We start from the raw sequence: 14,208 nt of genomic DNA on the forward strand, positions 1-14,208 counted from the left end.
AATTAAGTACTGTATTCTAGGTTTAATTCATTTTAATAAGTATAATAGGATGGGAATAAACAGGAAATTTAAATAGAAATAAAAAAATGCAATTTTATAATCAAATTGGAACAGAGTATAATGTACTTATCTAAGATGCTGTACTGATCATTTAGAACAGAAAACACTAAACCTCATATTTACTTTAAATCATACAGAGGAACAAATACAGTAATCATAAATCCAGAGAAGGAAAATCAGTAATTGGTTAAATTAGCTGTAAATTTAATTTGGGCAGAATCTTTTTTTTTTTTCATATTATAAAGAGTTAATTACAAGTAGACACGCTCACTGATCACTGACTTTATTTGTTTATTTTGGGTTTATTTTAATAAAATACGCAGTTGTACAGATATTCTGAGTAGTATTCTAATGTTATATAGAGTTAATTACAGGTAGACCTTTTATTCCAATGTTATATACATTTAATTAAAGGTAATCTTTTTATTCTAATGTTATATATCAAATTCTACTGGTATTCTAATGTTATATAGAGGTAATGACAGTTGTACTTTTTTATTTTTAATTTGATTAATTAAATATATGTTCTAATGCTATTAATGCTATGTAGGGTATTGTAACTGGTAATCCAATATAGCTATGTATAACTACATTTATATAAATGACAGTTATACGTTTTTGTTATATATATATGATATGTATATATCACATATATCATCTACTCTTATTTAAAGGCTTTCTAGTGTTATATATAAAATTCTACTGGTGTTTTAATGTTATTCGTTCTAAATGCATTCTAATGTTATATATAGTTTTAAGTTTCTTCTAATTTTATATAGAGTTTTAAGTGTATTCTAATGTTCTAATCTAATGTTATATAGAGTTAATTACAGGTAGACATTTCATTCTAATGTTTTATATATATAAAATGCGCTTGTTTTAATGTATAGAGTTATAAATTGTATAACTTGTATTTAAATGTTAGATTTAAATTTATTCTAATATTGTATATAATTTTACTTTTGTTTTTATGTTATTTAAAATTCTAAATGTATTCTAACGTTATTCAGAGTTTTAAATGTATTCTAATGTTATATAGAGGTAATTACAGGTAAACTTTTTATTCTAATGTTATATATAATTTTACTGTTATTCTAATGTTATATAGAGTTTTAAGTATATTCTAATATTTTATATAATCCTACTCTTATTCTAATGTTATATAGAGTTTTAAGTATATTTTAATATTTTATATAATCCTACTCTTATTCTAATGTTATATAGTGTTAAGTGTATTCTAATATTAAATATAATTCTACTCTTATTCTAATGTTATATACAGTGTTAAATGTGTATTGTAATGGTATATAGAGTTTTAAATGTATTTTAATGTTATATAGAGTTTTAAGTATATTCTAATGTTTTATATAATCCTACTGTTATTCTAATGTTATATAGAGTTTTAAGTATATTCTAATGTTTTATATAATCCTACTGTTATTCTAATGTTATATAGAGGGTTAAATGTGTATTGTAATGGTATATAGAGTTTTAAATGTATTCTAATGGTATATAGAGTTTTAAATGTGTGTTGTAATGTTATATAGGGTTAATTACAGGTAGACGCTGATTGTGTGTGTGTGTGTGGGTTTGTTCTGCTGCAGCTCGAGTGTGTGATAACGAGCTGCTGCGCTGCCAGAACGGCGGAGTGTGTGTGAATAACGTGAGGTGCCAGTGCCCGCCGGCGTTCTCCGGCCTGCTGTGTGAGAAACCCCGCTGTGAGAACGAGGCGTCCGGCTGCGACTCCGACTCCGCCTCCGACCCCCGCCTCCAGCGCTCCACCTTCCTGCTGCTGCTGCTGCTGACCTCCGCCTGCTCCCTGCTCCTCACCCGGCTCTGAGAGACTTACCCGTACTCTACACACACACACACACACACTAATATACATATATACACACATACATATACACATACACACATATATACACACACGACCCCCGACGGACACACACGGCCGGCCAGGCGAGTCCGGGTTCAGAGCTAAAGCCTAAATTTGAGAATATGAGAAAATGATGAATAAATAAAGATATAAATGATTATATATATAAATATATATATAAAATATTGATTAAAGTATTGCAGATCTTTACGAAACAAAAGAGCATAAAAAACAGATTCCAGATGTTATTTAGAGAAGTCTATCCGAGCATTTCGCTTCATACAGCGCAGCAACACAGCAGCGTTTAGCCGACGGTACGAGGAAACGGAAGGACGGACAGACAGAACGGACTGACTTTAAGCCATAGCAGAAACTCAACCACACTTAAACCCCCACAATCCCCCCAAACGCTGAAGGAGGAAGAAGAAGATCAAAGGAAAAGGAACGAGGGAGCCGGGCTAGCTCTTTGTTCTTCTCTAACGCCACGGCAACGGGGTCGGCTTTCAGACATGACCCCGGCGGCTGGACTGCTTGTTTGGCTGCTCTACCAGAGCTAACAGAGCTAGCGAAGCTAACGGAGCTAGCGAAGCTAACGAAGCTAGCGAAGCTAACGTAGCTAACGAAGCTAACGGAGCTAATGAAGCTAACGAGCTAACAGACTCTCCAGAACACAATGGGCACAGCGGACTGGCATTTGCAACGTTCTGAAAACTGAAAAATACATTAAAAAAACAAATGAAAAGACGCTTAAAATACAAAAAAACAAACAAAATCTCAAAATCAAAAAACTTCGAAAGACTCACGAACAGAAGCATAAACATTCTTTGCTGTCAGTGCATTGTGGATATAAGGAAATTCTGGATGCTTGAACCGTCCGAACGACCCACATCAGACAACTGGAAAGTCCATCCTCGCTCCACAAGCCCCGCCCCTTCCTCCAAACCCCGCCCCCTTCTCCCCTAGCACAGCCCAGCCCCGCCCCTCCCCAAGTTTCAGTGATTGAACCTCTCCAGACGAACATGGCGACAGTACAGCGTTCCTTTCTTTGCTTTCTCTCATGCCCCGCCCCCCTGCCCCACCCATCCAAGCCACGCCCCCTAGATCCTCCCAAGCTCCCCATTGGACAGTGTTCCAGCCCCACCTCCCCGGCTCACGGCTACACCCGACGTGTTCACATGAAAAAGTGCTTAGAAGACATAAAAAAAAAATACGTCATCAGTGTATTTAATTTTTGTATCGACAAAGAAGTTTATTTTCTTGACAGAGCAGAGATATTGTAGTACATAATTTTTTGTATTAATTATTAATTATTATTATTATTCATATTATTATTATTATTATTATTATTACTGCTGAGCTGTGTCTAAGGGCGATGTGTCTGTGTGTTTTTGAACGAAGGTAAAAAAAAAAATAAGAAAAAGAAAAACACATTTATTTGATTTTGTTTAGTCAAGGTTTCCTTTTTTCCTCTTTTATTTAATCCTTATTATTATTATTATTATTATTATTACTATTATTTGAGTTGTGCAGTTTCCTACGTATTGGCAACGTGCTGGCATCAAAGAATATCGGTTTACATAAATGCTGAAGTGTAACGAAAAATCCCACCAAAGGACATTCTAAATGTTTTCTTGTTGCTTTAACACTGAGAAATTTAAGTGAATAAAAGTTTAAAAAAAGATCTTTCAGACGTGCGGCGATGATTGCCTGTGTATCCTTTATTCACCCTTTTAACTTTATTTCACATTAACTGATATTTGCGTTTGCAGTTTGCACTGGATGTTATAATAGGACTCCTATTATATGTAACTACCACCACCATGTTTGGAAGACTCCATACAGTTCTACACTAATTAAACACTAATGTAATTCCACGTAACTTGCAAAATGTAACCTTATTCAACTGAAATTCATTTATTTTTCCTTAGCAACTGTTAAATACCAGTCCTTCTCCTCTGCAGGAGATCATTCGGTAACACTTTCTAGGAATGTCATCTCTATAAGAATCTATTAACATACTTATAGCACATTATAATGCATACATAATGCATTATAAACATGGCTATACATATTTATAAACTCATAATTATAGCCATGTTTATTATGCCATTAGAACTAAAAAAGCTTCCAACTTAAAAACACACCCTCAATAATACTCTAAATATCGAAATATATTTTAACCGCTCATAAATTTTACTTGTCTTAAATATAATATTAGTTATAGTCAATTATAATGCATTATAACTCTTATAAGGTCTTTGTGCGTGCCAAGTAAAATGCCATACTTTCAATGTGGGACTAGATTATTAATGATAGATATATACTACTATTTTAACATATATAAAAAGCAGAGCTTATAATGTATTATGATAACATAACTTAATGTATATAATGTATTAACATAACACAACTTAATAAATTTGACTTTAATGGGTTATGCCTTATGGATGCATTATAATATGTTACGAATGTGTTTATAGAGTCTAATAGAGATGACATTCATAGAAAGTGTTACTGATCACTCTAATGACTACAGACAATGTTTTCCAAATATGCCCCAGGATGATCAAAAATTCAATCAAATTATTATTAAAAGTAAGAGTATTAAGTAAGAATTTCCCATTAAAATGGTTCATAGCCTTAATCCACCTTTTTTCCCAATCCGTTCACATTAGATAGTTTGTGATTGTGTTGTATTTGAAGTTAATTGATGTGGATAGTCATTATAAAGTAGCTAAAGCTATGCTCACCCAACACTTCAACATGCTATTTAATCTTATTTACAGCTATTTCGAGCATATCGTCGCTGCCCAATGAAAAACAAGTATCTCACTGATGGCCACTTTATTAGAAACACATACTACAGTACCTTGTGCTTCTTTCACTCACTTTATTAGTAACATCTGCTAAATACACTGTGCTTCCACTCACTAATGGTCACTTTAATGGAAACACTGGCCAATTTATTAGAAACACTGGACACTTTATTGGAAACACCTACAGAACCTTGTGCTTCCACTCACTGATGGCCACTTTATTAGAAATATTGGCCATTTTATTGGAAACACCTACAGTGCCTTGTGCTTCCAGATTGCCACTTTATTGGAAACACTTTTTACTGTACCTTGTGCATCTTCTACTCACTGGGGGCCACTTTATTAGAAACATTGGCCACTTTATTGGAAACACCTACAGTACCTTATGCATCTTTTACTCACTGATGGCCACTTTATTAAAAACATTGGCCAATTTATTAGAAACACTGGCCACTTTATTGGAAACACCTCCTACAGTACCTTGTGCTTCTTCTCACTGATGGCCACTTTATTAGAAACACTGGCCAATTTATTAGAAACACCTTCTACAGTACCTCGTGCGTCCACCTACTACAATCTACAGTATTTCCATTCACTCGCCACTTTATTAGGAACACCTAAATCTTGCAATATGTAGAAATTGTCGCTGTCCAATAAAAAACTAGTATCTGCATTCTTGTTGATTTTTAGTTTACTATATAATTTAAACACACAAACTGTACTTTACACTGTTTCAACATTTCTTAATGAACGGACCAATAGAAATTCTCCTAAATTAACTGAAATAAACTCTTTTTTTTACATTGACTTCCGTTAAAAGTGATTACTTAACTGTGAAGTTAATGTTTTGGAGATAAACTAAAGCTGTCAAAGGCCAAATACATGTTAAATCAAGTGATTAAAACACCTTAAAACACACAAAAACAGATGCACCTCTACTTTTACAGTGGACATCATGTTGTTTCCTCCTTTTTTTAATGTTTTATTTGCACATAACACTGATTCAGACATTTTTTTCCACCATAATAGACATTTACAAACCAATGAACAATTTTAGCAGCCAATAAAACCTTAGCTTGACCCCACTAACTGCACTGGAAAAACGAGAACCAAGAAGGAAATGTAAGGGCTTATTTTTTTATTTGTTTCATCTAATTTAGAACACTGCTTTAGAACAAGCCAATTTGGTTTAATCATGATTTGAGAAGTAAAAAGTTGAATATCAGTTATAACAAAATAACAATGGTAAAAACACAGGATTACAACACAATGGACATAAAAAACTGAAATATTATATGATAACATTTAGAATTGTACTGCCTTAGATTTTATATTAGAATACTTGATGCACTGGTTCATGTATTGTGTGGATATAATTTGGAAATAATTCAGGTCTGAAAGGGTTTAAGGAGAAATCTGTTGTGAAATGTAATTGGGGTGTAGTGAAATATCAAAACCAGCATTAGAAAATACTTTTACTTTTACCGATGCTCCAAACAGGCTAGAATATCATTGAAAAGTTACTTTATTTCAGTAATTCAGTTAAAAATGTGAATCTCATATATTATATAGATGTATTACACAGAGTGATCTATTATAAGTGTTTATTTCTTTTATTGTTGATGATTATGAAGCTTACAGCCAATGAAAACCCAAAAATCATCGTCTCAGAAAATTAGAATATTATATAAGACCAATTGATACTTTTGGCAGTTTGGGCAGTGTGCCAAGTCCTGCTGGAAAATGAAATCCCCACGTCATAAAAGAACAGACATGTCATCTGCTGGTGTTGATCCACTGTGTTTTATTATCAAGTCTAAAGTCAGTGCAGTTTTGTTTTCTCACAAAATCTTACAGCACTTCATATCTTACAGCTTCCCTCTGCTTCTGACAACTTTTATGGAGATGCAGATTTCATTTTCCAGCAGGACTTGGCACACTGCCCACACTGCCAAGACATACAGCTCAGCCTGGGAATGAATAAATCTGAAATGTTGATCTTTTGTCTACATTTGTCTTCAGTAGAATTTAAGGGGTTTGCCTGACTGTTCTAATACTTTTGGAGAGGATTTTATATGTCTAAATATGTTATAAAATATTAAGATTTTAATGGAATGTTTCTTTTTTTTTGGTATGATTGTAAATGCTAAAGAGTAATGACAAATCCAGCTTAATTAATACAAAACTGTGCATTCTGTTTGATTTTAACTAAAGTGTATAAAAGTTTAAAACAAAGCTTCTAGAGGTGGGTGACGGCCGGTGTGTCCTCTACTACCTCCTCCAGGAGAATCCCAACCAGGGCTTTTTGTGCTGCTATAGAAAAGTAATTATTTACACTAATAAAGCATGCATATCAATTGCATAATTGGCAGAACAGAGCGTGTCTCTCCAATAACCATTTATCTTCGGCACAGGGTTGATTTGTTTCAGTGCAGTGCATTGTGGGAAGGGCGGAATTAAATATTAACAGGCATTGGCGTCCTGCTGAGAGCTCTGGGTTATAGAACTGAATCAGCCAATCAGAAAAAAACAACCTTTACTCAGAGTTTTACCTGCTCTTACCCCGAGTTCAGCAACTTCCACTCACTGGCCACTTTATTGGAAACACCTACCACAGTACCATGTGTTTTCACTTAAATAATGGCCACTTTATTGGAAACACCTACAGTGCCTTGTGCATCTTTCACTCACTGATGGCCACTTTATTAGAAACACCTACTACAGTACCTTGTGCTTCCACTCACTGATGGCCACTTTATTGGAAACACTGGCCACTTAATTGGAAACACCTACTACAGTACCTTGTGCATCTTTCACTCACTGATGGCCACTTTGTTAGAAACACTGGCCACTTTATTAAAAACATTGGCCACTTTACTGGAAACACCTACTACAGTACCTTGTGCATCTTTCACTTACTTATGGCCACTTTATTAGAAACACCTACTACTATGATCTTGTGCTTTTTTCACTCACTGGCCACTTTATTGGAAACACCTACTACACTACCTTGTGCATCTTTCACTTACTGATGGCCACTTTATTAGAAACATTGGCCACTTTATTGGAAACACCTACAGTGCCTTGTGCTTTCACTCACCGATGGCCACTTTATTAGAAACACTTTCCACTTTATTGGAAACACCTACTACAGTACCTTGTGCTTCTTTCACTCACTGATGGCCACTTTATTGGAAACACCGATACAGTACCTTGTGCTTCTTTGACTTACTGATGGCCACTTTATTGGAAACACTTACTACAAACTAATTCCACTCTCTTGCCACTTTATTAGGAACAATAAATCAATCTTGCAATACCTAGAAATGCGTTAAAATTTCGGCCCTGATTTTTGTTTCTTCCGTACCAGTTCCAGCAGATTTGTCTCACGTTGTTAGCAGCCGTTGCTAAGCTAACGCCCATGTGTTCATTACCAGCAGCTGCCAGGATCTGCTCTGATCATCCGCTGTGATTTATTTATTTATTTATTTTCTTCTTCTTCTTCTTCACTCTGAGTTGGAGAGTGAGGAGGATTAGGGATGAAAAGTGCTAAAGCGTCTGATGAATGTTCTCGGGGTTCTGGGTGAGATTAGCGATGCTAGCGCTGAGAAACAAAGCGGCACGGGCGAGGAGGCGTCGCCGCCGTTCACCCCGGCCTCTTTAATTCCACTTAATCTGTTGTCATCTGCAATCCGGCTGTAAGCGTTTAATAACCAGCGGTTGTTTACGGTTTCTCGTTCTCCGGGAAGCCTGAACCGCCATTACCTGCGCTCAGGCCTTTATTAGGCTGAGTAATTTCAGAGACACCTCTGCCCAGCGCAGGCTGCCTCCCGCTAATAAAAAGCAGCCTGATGACAGATGGCTAAGAAATTGCCTGGCTTTGTTTGTGTTTGCTCGGCTGTGTTTGGTGTGATTTCTCTTCTTGAATATGTTTTTTCAGAATCTTGGACTGAGAAAAGCAGGAGATACGGTGAATGCGGGATCGGCTTTCTGGAAGCTGGACCACGTTGTAAACCTCGAAAAACACAACAAAAAAAAAGCCTTCTTTTTTATGATTTAACAACATTTTAACCATTTGATGCACAACATTAATCAAAAGTGACCCGGCTGAATTAAAATTTTCTATATCTTTGCTAAAAATTACTTACCTTTGATGAATAGCACACCTTCGTTTGTCCAAACACTCTTCAGACTGGGTGACACGAGGCATAATTTACCCTGATAAATCACTTTTTACACCGTTATCCAGCTCAAAGTAGCTCCACACCTCCTTTCTAGAACCCGGAGAGCCCTGACATTTAAAACGTGTCACGCCGCCTCAGTCTCCTTCTACACTGTCGGACTCCATTTCCCAGAATCCCTCTGATTATGACGTCAACAGCACCCGTTCGTCTTCACCCAATCGCATTACACTCCGACGCTCTGATTCTCCCGTGTTCTGAGTTAGTTCCGGTTCATCTCTATCTGGCTCCGGTGTTTAAGGCAGCAGTATGTAAACAAACACCGCGAGGTATTGCTAACTTATGTTACATACTAAGCGTTTTCCTGTATATTGTTTTTGCCTTCTCGTTACGACCCTGTTTTCGGATTATCGGTTTCTGTCTTTTGTTTTGCCCTTTCTGGATTTGATGTATGGTTGGACTGCTTCTCGGTTACGAACTCGGACTGTATTTTTGACTACGTTTTCTGTCATCTGTGAGATCACTGTTTGCCTGGCTATTCTGTTAGCAGTGTCTGTTAGCCATCCTGCTAATAAACCTGTCTGTATTTTTAACTCGGCTCGCGTCACTCCTCACTACCTGGCGTCACAAAACGAGGCATTAATAACTTAAAAAGTGCACAAGAAGCTTATTAAAAACCACTGTTTACATCCCATAACGCTAGCTTCAGCTCATCACTGTACTGATAATAACATAGACATATATACATAGACGCTGGCTGCTACGCTATGCGGAATCTGGATAGCGATAAAAAAAAACGATTTATCGGGGTAAATTATGCCCCGTATCACCCAGTCTGAAGGGTGTTTGGACAAACTGTTCAAATTACTGTATCTGTGGAAGAACGCTGTTGGAGAACAGAGGTGTGCTATTCATCAAAGATAAAAACTTTTAATCATGTTTTACTACACCGTTTGAAAGCTTAACTTTGAACTGGCTAGCTCTCACTGTGAGTTGTAAAAGATGTAACTACCTCCACCATGTTTGGAAGCTGTGCTTTATCTTAACTAACTCTCACTGTGAGTTGCTTAGATATTTTTGAAGATATTCTCATAATCTGTATGAGATGCATTGAAGCGACTGTTGTTTTACATTTTAGAAAGCAAAATCCTCTTCGTTTTCTGATTTTTGTGATTCAAACTAGTTAAAATGAACAAATGTAGAATAATGGTGAGAAAAACAGGCTATAGATTAATATTTGTAACTTTAGTAAAATGTTTACTGACTCATTAATTCATTAATTCATTCTATGATTACACTTATAGTGCACTGCCATGAAAAGTATTTGCTAATTTACTTAAACTTTAATTTTAAACAGATATAAGTAAATAAAATAAAATAAAAAAAAACACTTTTTAAATGATGATTTCATTTATTATGGGAAAATAAGCTATCAAAGCAATATGGATCTATGTAAAACCTGGCCTCGCAATAAATTAACAGACCTGTAGAATCAAGAAATCACTTAAATAGAACCTGTCTGACAACATGAAGCAGATAAAAGATCTAAGAAAAAAAAGCTGAAGAAATTCAAAAACAGATGAGAAAACAAAGTAATTGAGCATCTATCAGTTTTAGAAAAGGCTATAAAGTCATTTTATGGTTTAATTTTAATAATCTTTGCAACAAAATACATGAATCATCCAGTATTCAAGGTATTCCTCAATTAACTTGTTTTCTAAGAAATTCAAGAACAGATGAGAAAACAAAGTCATTGATTATCTTTTTTTTGTGATCAACTTTTTATTTGTTATACAAACATTATCAATAACAAGGGTGGGGAAAGGGGAGCAGACAACCACATACAGTAAATGTAACACAGACACTATAAAAATCCAAGATGAAAGTATTACTAAAGAGCCATGAAATAAGAAAATGTGAAACAAATAACTCAAAGAGCTACACAATCCTGAATAGACTCATAAACATTCTCCCAGTTACTAACTGTAGAAAACTTTGCTTTGTTAATTTTAGCTGTTAAACATTCCATTCTAACTATATTTTGTAAGCTAGAGATCCAGAAATTCATAACTGAAAGCTGAGGAGAAATCCAAAGTTGCAGGATCGTTTTCTTGGTGGCTGTAAAACCCGCAAATAGCATCTTTCCGAAGGTCTGAATCATCATTTAGGAGACATAACTGTGGCGTAAGTGGTATGCTTAAATCAAGCAATTTAGATAGTACGCCTACCGTAAGAATCCATACATTCGCTACATGTCATTGATTATCTATTAGTTTGGAAAAGGTAAAGCTTTGAGACTCCAGAGAACCACAGTGATTTACTATTATTCACTAATGGAGAAAACACTAAAACTAAAAATTACTCCAAAAGGGCATGAAGAACTCATCCAGGAGATCCCAAAAGAACCCAGAACAACATTTAAAGAACTGCAGGATCTCACTAAAGCCTCAGTTAAGATCAGAGTTAATGATTCAATAATAAGAATAAAGAGACAAATGGGTGAAAATGGTCTCCATGGGAGAATTCCATGGCGAAAATCACTGTACACTGTACTAAATGAATGTAATGTCTGCAGGTTTGTAAGGGGTTAACTGGTGTTGGTGAGGGGTTAACCCCGCCCGGGCTGGGTAAAGTGCTGCTCTGGGGGGATGAATAATGCAGCTGATTTAGGAGGTGAGTGATGCTCTGCTCTTCGCGGGTCAGGAAGCACCTGATGGCCTGCAGGGTCTGAACGCCTGGACCATCGATAATTTAACTCTGTCTCACTCTGCTAATCTCTCCGGATACGGCAGATGAGAGAAAGCCAGCGATTTGACCCTGCTTTCTCTCCCCCGCCGCTCTCATCCGCCGCATGCCAATGAGCCGCATCCTGCCGTCGCTTCTTCACAGATTTGACCCGTTTATAGCGTTTTAAAGGCAAGAATGACTCATAATTACCATTTGTTTTATAGCAGCATCCAGTGAAACCATGGATTACCAGAATATGGCATGTTTTATCTGGATAACCAGGAGCCTTCATAAAGCTTTGATGTTGAAGACAAGCTTATACCATCTAAAACCAGATACCAGAATTTAAAAAAAAAAAATACTAGTTATGAGCTTTAATATTTCAGCATATACCAGATATACCATCTGAAACCAGATACCAGAAAAAATACTAGTTTTGAGCTTTAGTATTTCAGCAGGGATAAGTAACTAAAAACACACGACTAAATAGACCCACAAAGCTTAAAATAAAAATAAAAAATTCCAGCGGTCTAAAGCGCTGCCACTATGAGCGGGAGGTCGCCGGTTCGAACCCCAGCTCATGCAGCTTTGCCATCAAGCTGCCGGCGTCAGAGGGAGCAAAATTGGCCCTGCTCCCTCCGGGTGGGTAGATGGCGCTCTTTCCCCACATCACTCCTATGGTGATGTCTGCAGCACTGGGCGTCTGTGAGCTGATGTACCGGAGCCGAGTCGCTGCGCTTTCCTCCAAGCGCGCTGGCTGCTCGGTAATGCTGCATCAGCAGCAGCTCGAAAAGAGGCGGAGTCTGACTTCACATGTATCAGAGGAAGCATGTGTTTGTCTTCACCCTCCTGGTGTGTTGGGGCATCACTAGTGATAGTGGGAGTCCTAATGAGTGGGTTGGGTAATTGGCTGTGTAAATTGGGGAGAAAATGGGAAAAATTAGAAATAAAATAAAAAAAAAATAATAATAAAAAATTTAACGAAAATAAAACTACCTCCACCATGTTTGAAAGATGTACTTTATCCAGCCTTTCTTTCAGTATCCCATGAAACCATGGATTACCAGAATAGGCCATGTTTTTATCTGGATAACCATCACCACCAGCTTTGATGCTGAAGACCAGCTTATACCATCTAAAACCAGATACCAGAAAAATAATTTTAAAAAATCTAGTTTTGAGCTATTTTAAGATATTTCACAACTAAATTAATAAATTGCCTTAAACATCATTCATAAAATGTGATGATTTGATAAATAGGAATTGGTTTATGTTTGTTTATCTGCACATAGACCCACAAAGCTTAAAATTAAAAGTCAAAGCTTAAAATTAATAATGAAAAAAAAAAACTTGATGTTTGGAAGCTGAACTTAAGCATGGTTAGCTCTCACAGTGAGTTGTAGAAGATTAAATGAAGAGAGCACTTCAGTTTCTGAATCAGTTCCTCTGATTTTGCTATTTATAGGTTTATGTTTGAGTAAAATGAACATTGTTGTTTTATTCTATAAACTACAGACAACATTTCTCCCAAATTCCAAATAAAAATATCGTCATTTAGAGCATTTATTTACAGAAAATGAGAAATGACTGAAATAACAAAAAAAAGCTGCAGAGCTTTCAGACCTCAAATAATACAAAGAAAACAAGTTCATATTCATAAAGTTTTAAGAGTTCAGAAATAATCAATATTTGGTGGAATAATCCTTGAGGTTTTTAATCACAGTTTTTGTTCATGCATCTTGGCATCATGTTCTCCTCCACCAGTCTTACACACTGCTTTTGGATAACTTTATGCTGCTTTACTCCTGGTGCAAAAATTCAAGCAGTTCAGTTTGGTTTGATGGCTTGTGATCATCCATCTTCCTCTTGATTATAGTCCAGAGGTTTTCAATTTGGTAAAAGAGACTCATCAAGAAACTCATCATTTTTAAATGCTCTCTTATTTTTTTCCAGAGCTGTAGATAAATATAGATAAATATACATATTATAAAAAGGAAAAGTAGGAAAGTAACATTAAATTAACAGAAAATATAGTGTTGTACCATACATTACATACAGTTGATTAAAGTAAAATCTAAATTTTTTTTTTGTTCATCCTAAAGTCACAATTACAATTCACACTTTATACAAAACCTTAAATTAGGCCAATTAAAAATAGAAAGTGAATTTACAAGTTGGTGAAACTTAATATTTGAAGTTTTTATACTTAAAAAAAATCTATTTGGCACAATTAGGGTGTACTCACACTGGGCAATCCGAACCGTGCCCCGTGCACGGCCCGCTTGGAGAGGTGGGCCCGAGCACGGTTCACTTGGGCACGGATCAATATAATATTTTTGAAAAGGGTTCTAAAGAGCACCATAATGGTTAGTGTTACCCATAATAAATTAGGACTACTATCTACAAGTCCTAAACAACAAACACATTTTATTATTACTTGAGTTTTATGTTTCGCTCCTTTGGTCACTATTTATGTATATAGCAAGTACGTCTCTTACCTTACTGATGAACGTGAATTGTAGTCCGCGAGTAAAGCTGCAAATTT

At 35.9% G+C, this 14,208-nt stretch overlaps 2 protein-coding genes across 10 annotated transcripts in view; one reads left to right on the forward strand and one right to left on the reverse strand.

Annotated features, from left to right (window-relative positions):
- ntng1a (netrin g1a) overlaps positions 1–3,620 on the forward strand; it is a 251,461-nt gene extending 247,841 nt beyond the window's left edge. For all 9 annotated transcript variants that reach the window (XM_049480888.1, XM_049480893.1, XM_049480894.1 and 6 more), the window contains one exon: positions 1,665–3,620. In XM_049480888.1, the coding sequence (XP_049336845.1) occupies positions 1,665–1,900 (236 nt within the window). In that variant the 3' untranslated portion in view covers positions 1,901–3,620. The remainder of the gene's footprint in view (positions 1–1,664) is intronic.
- A 1,914-nt stretch (positions 3,621–5,534) lies between these two features.
- Positions 5,535–14,208, reverse strand: part of LOC103022015 (guanine nucleotide exchange factor VAV3) — a 228,910-nt gene continuing 220,236 nt past the window's right edge. Inside the window, exon 29 of the transcript XR_007439653.1 lies at positions 5,535–5,546. The gene's annotated coding sequence lies outside the window, so the exon portion shown is untranslated. The remainder of the gene's footprint in view (positions 5,547–14,208) is intronic.

The sequence above is a fragment of the Astyanax mexicanus genome, chromosome 6 (genome assembly GCF_023375975.1).
Source record: "Astyanax mexicanus isolate ESR-SI-001 chromosome 6, AstMex3_surface, whole genome shotgun sequence".
Lineage (NCBI taxonomy): Eukaryota > Metazoa > Chordata > Actinopteri > Characiformes > Acestrorhamphidae > Astyanax > Astyanax mexicanus.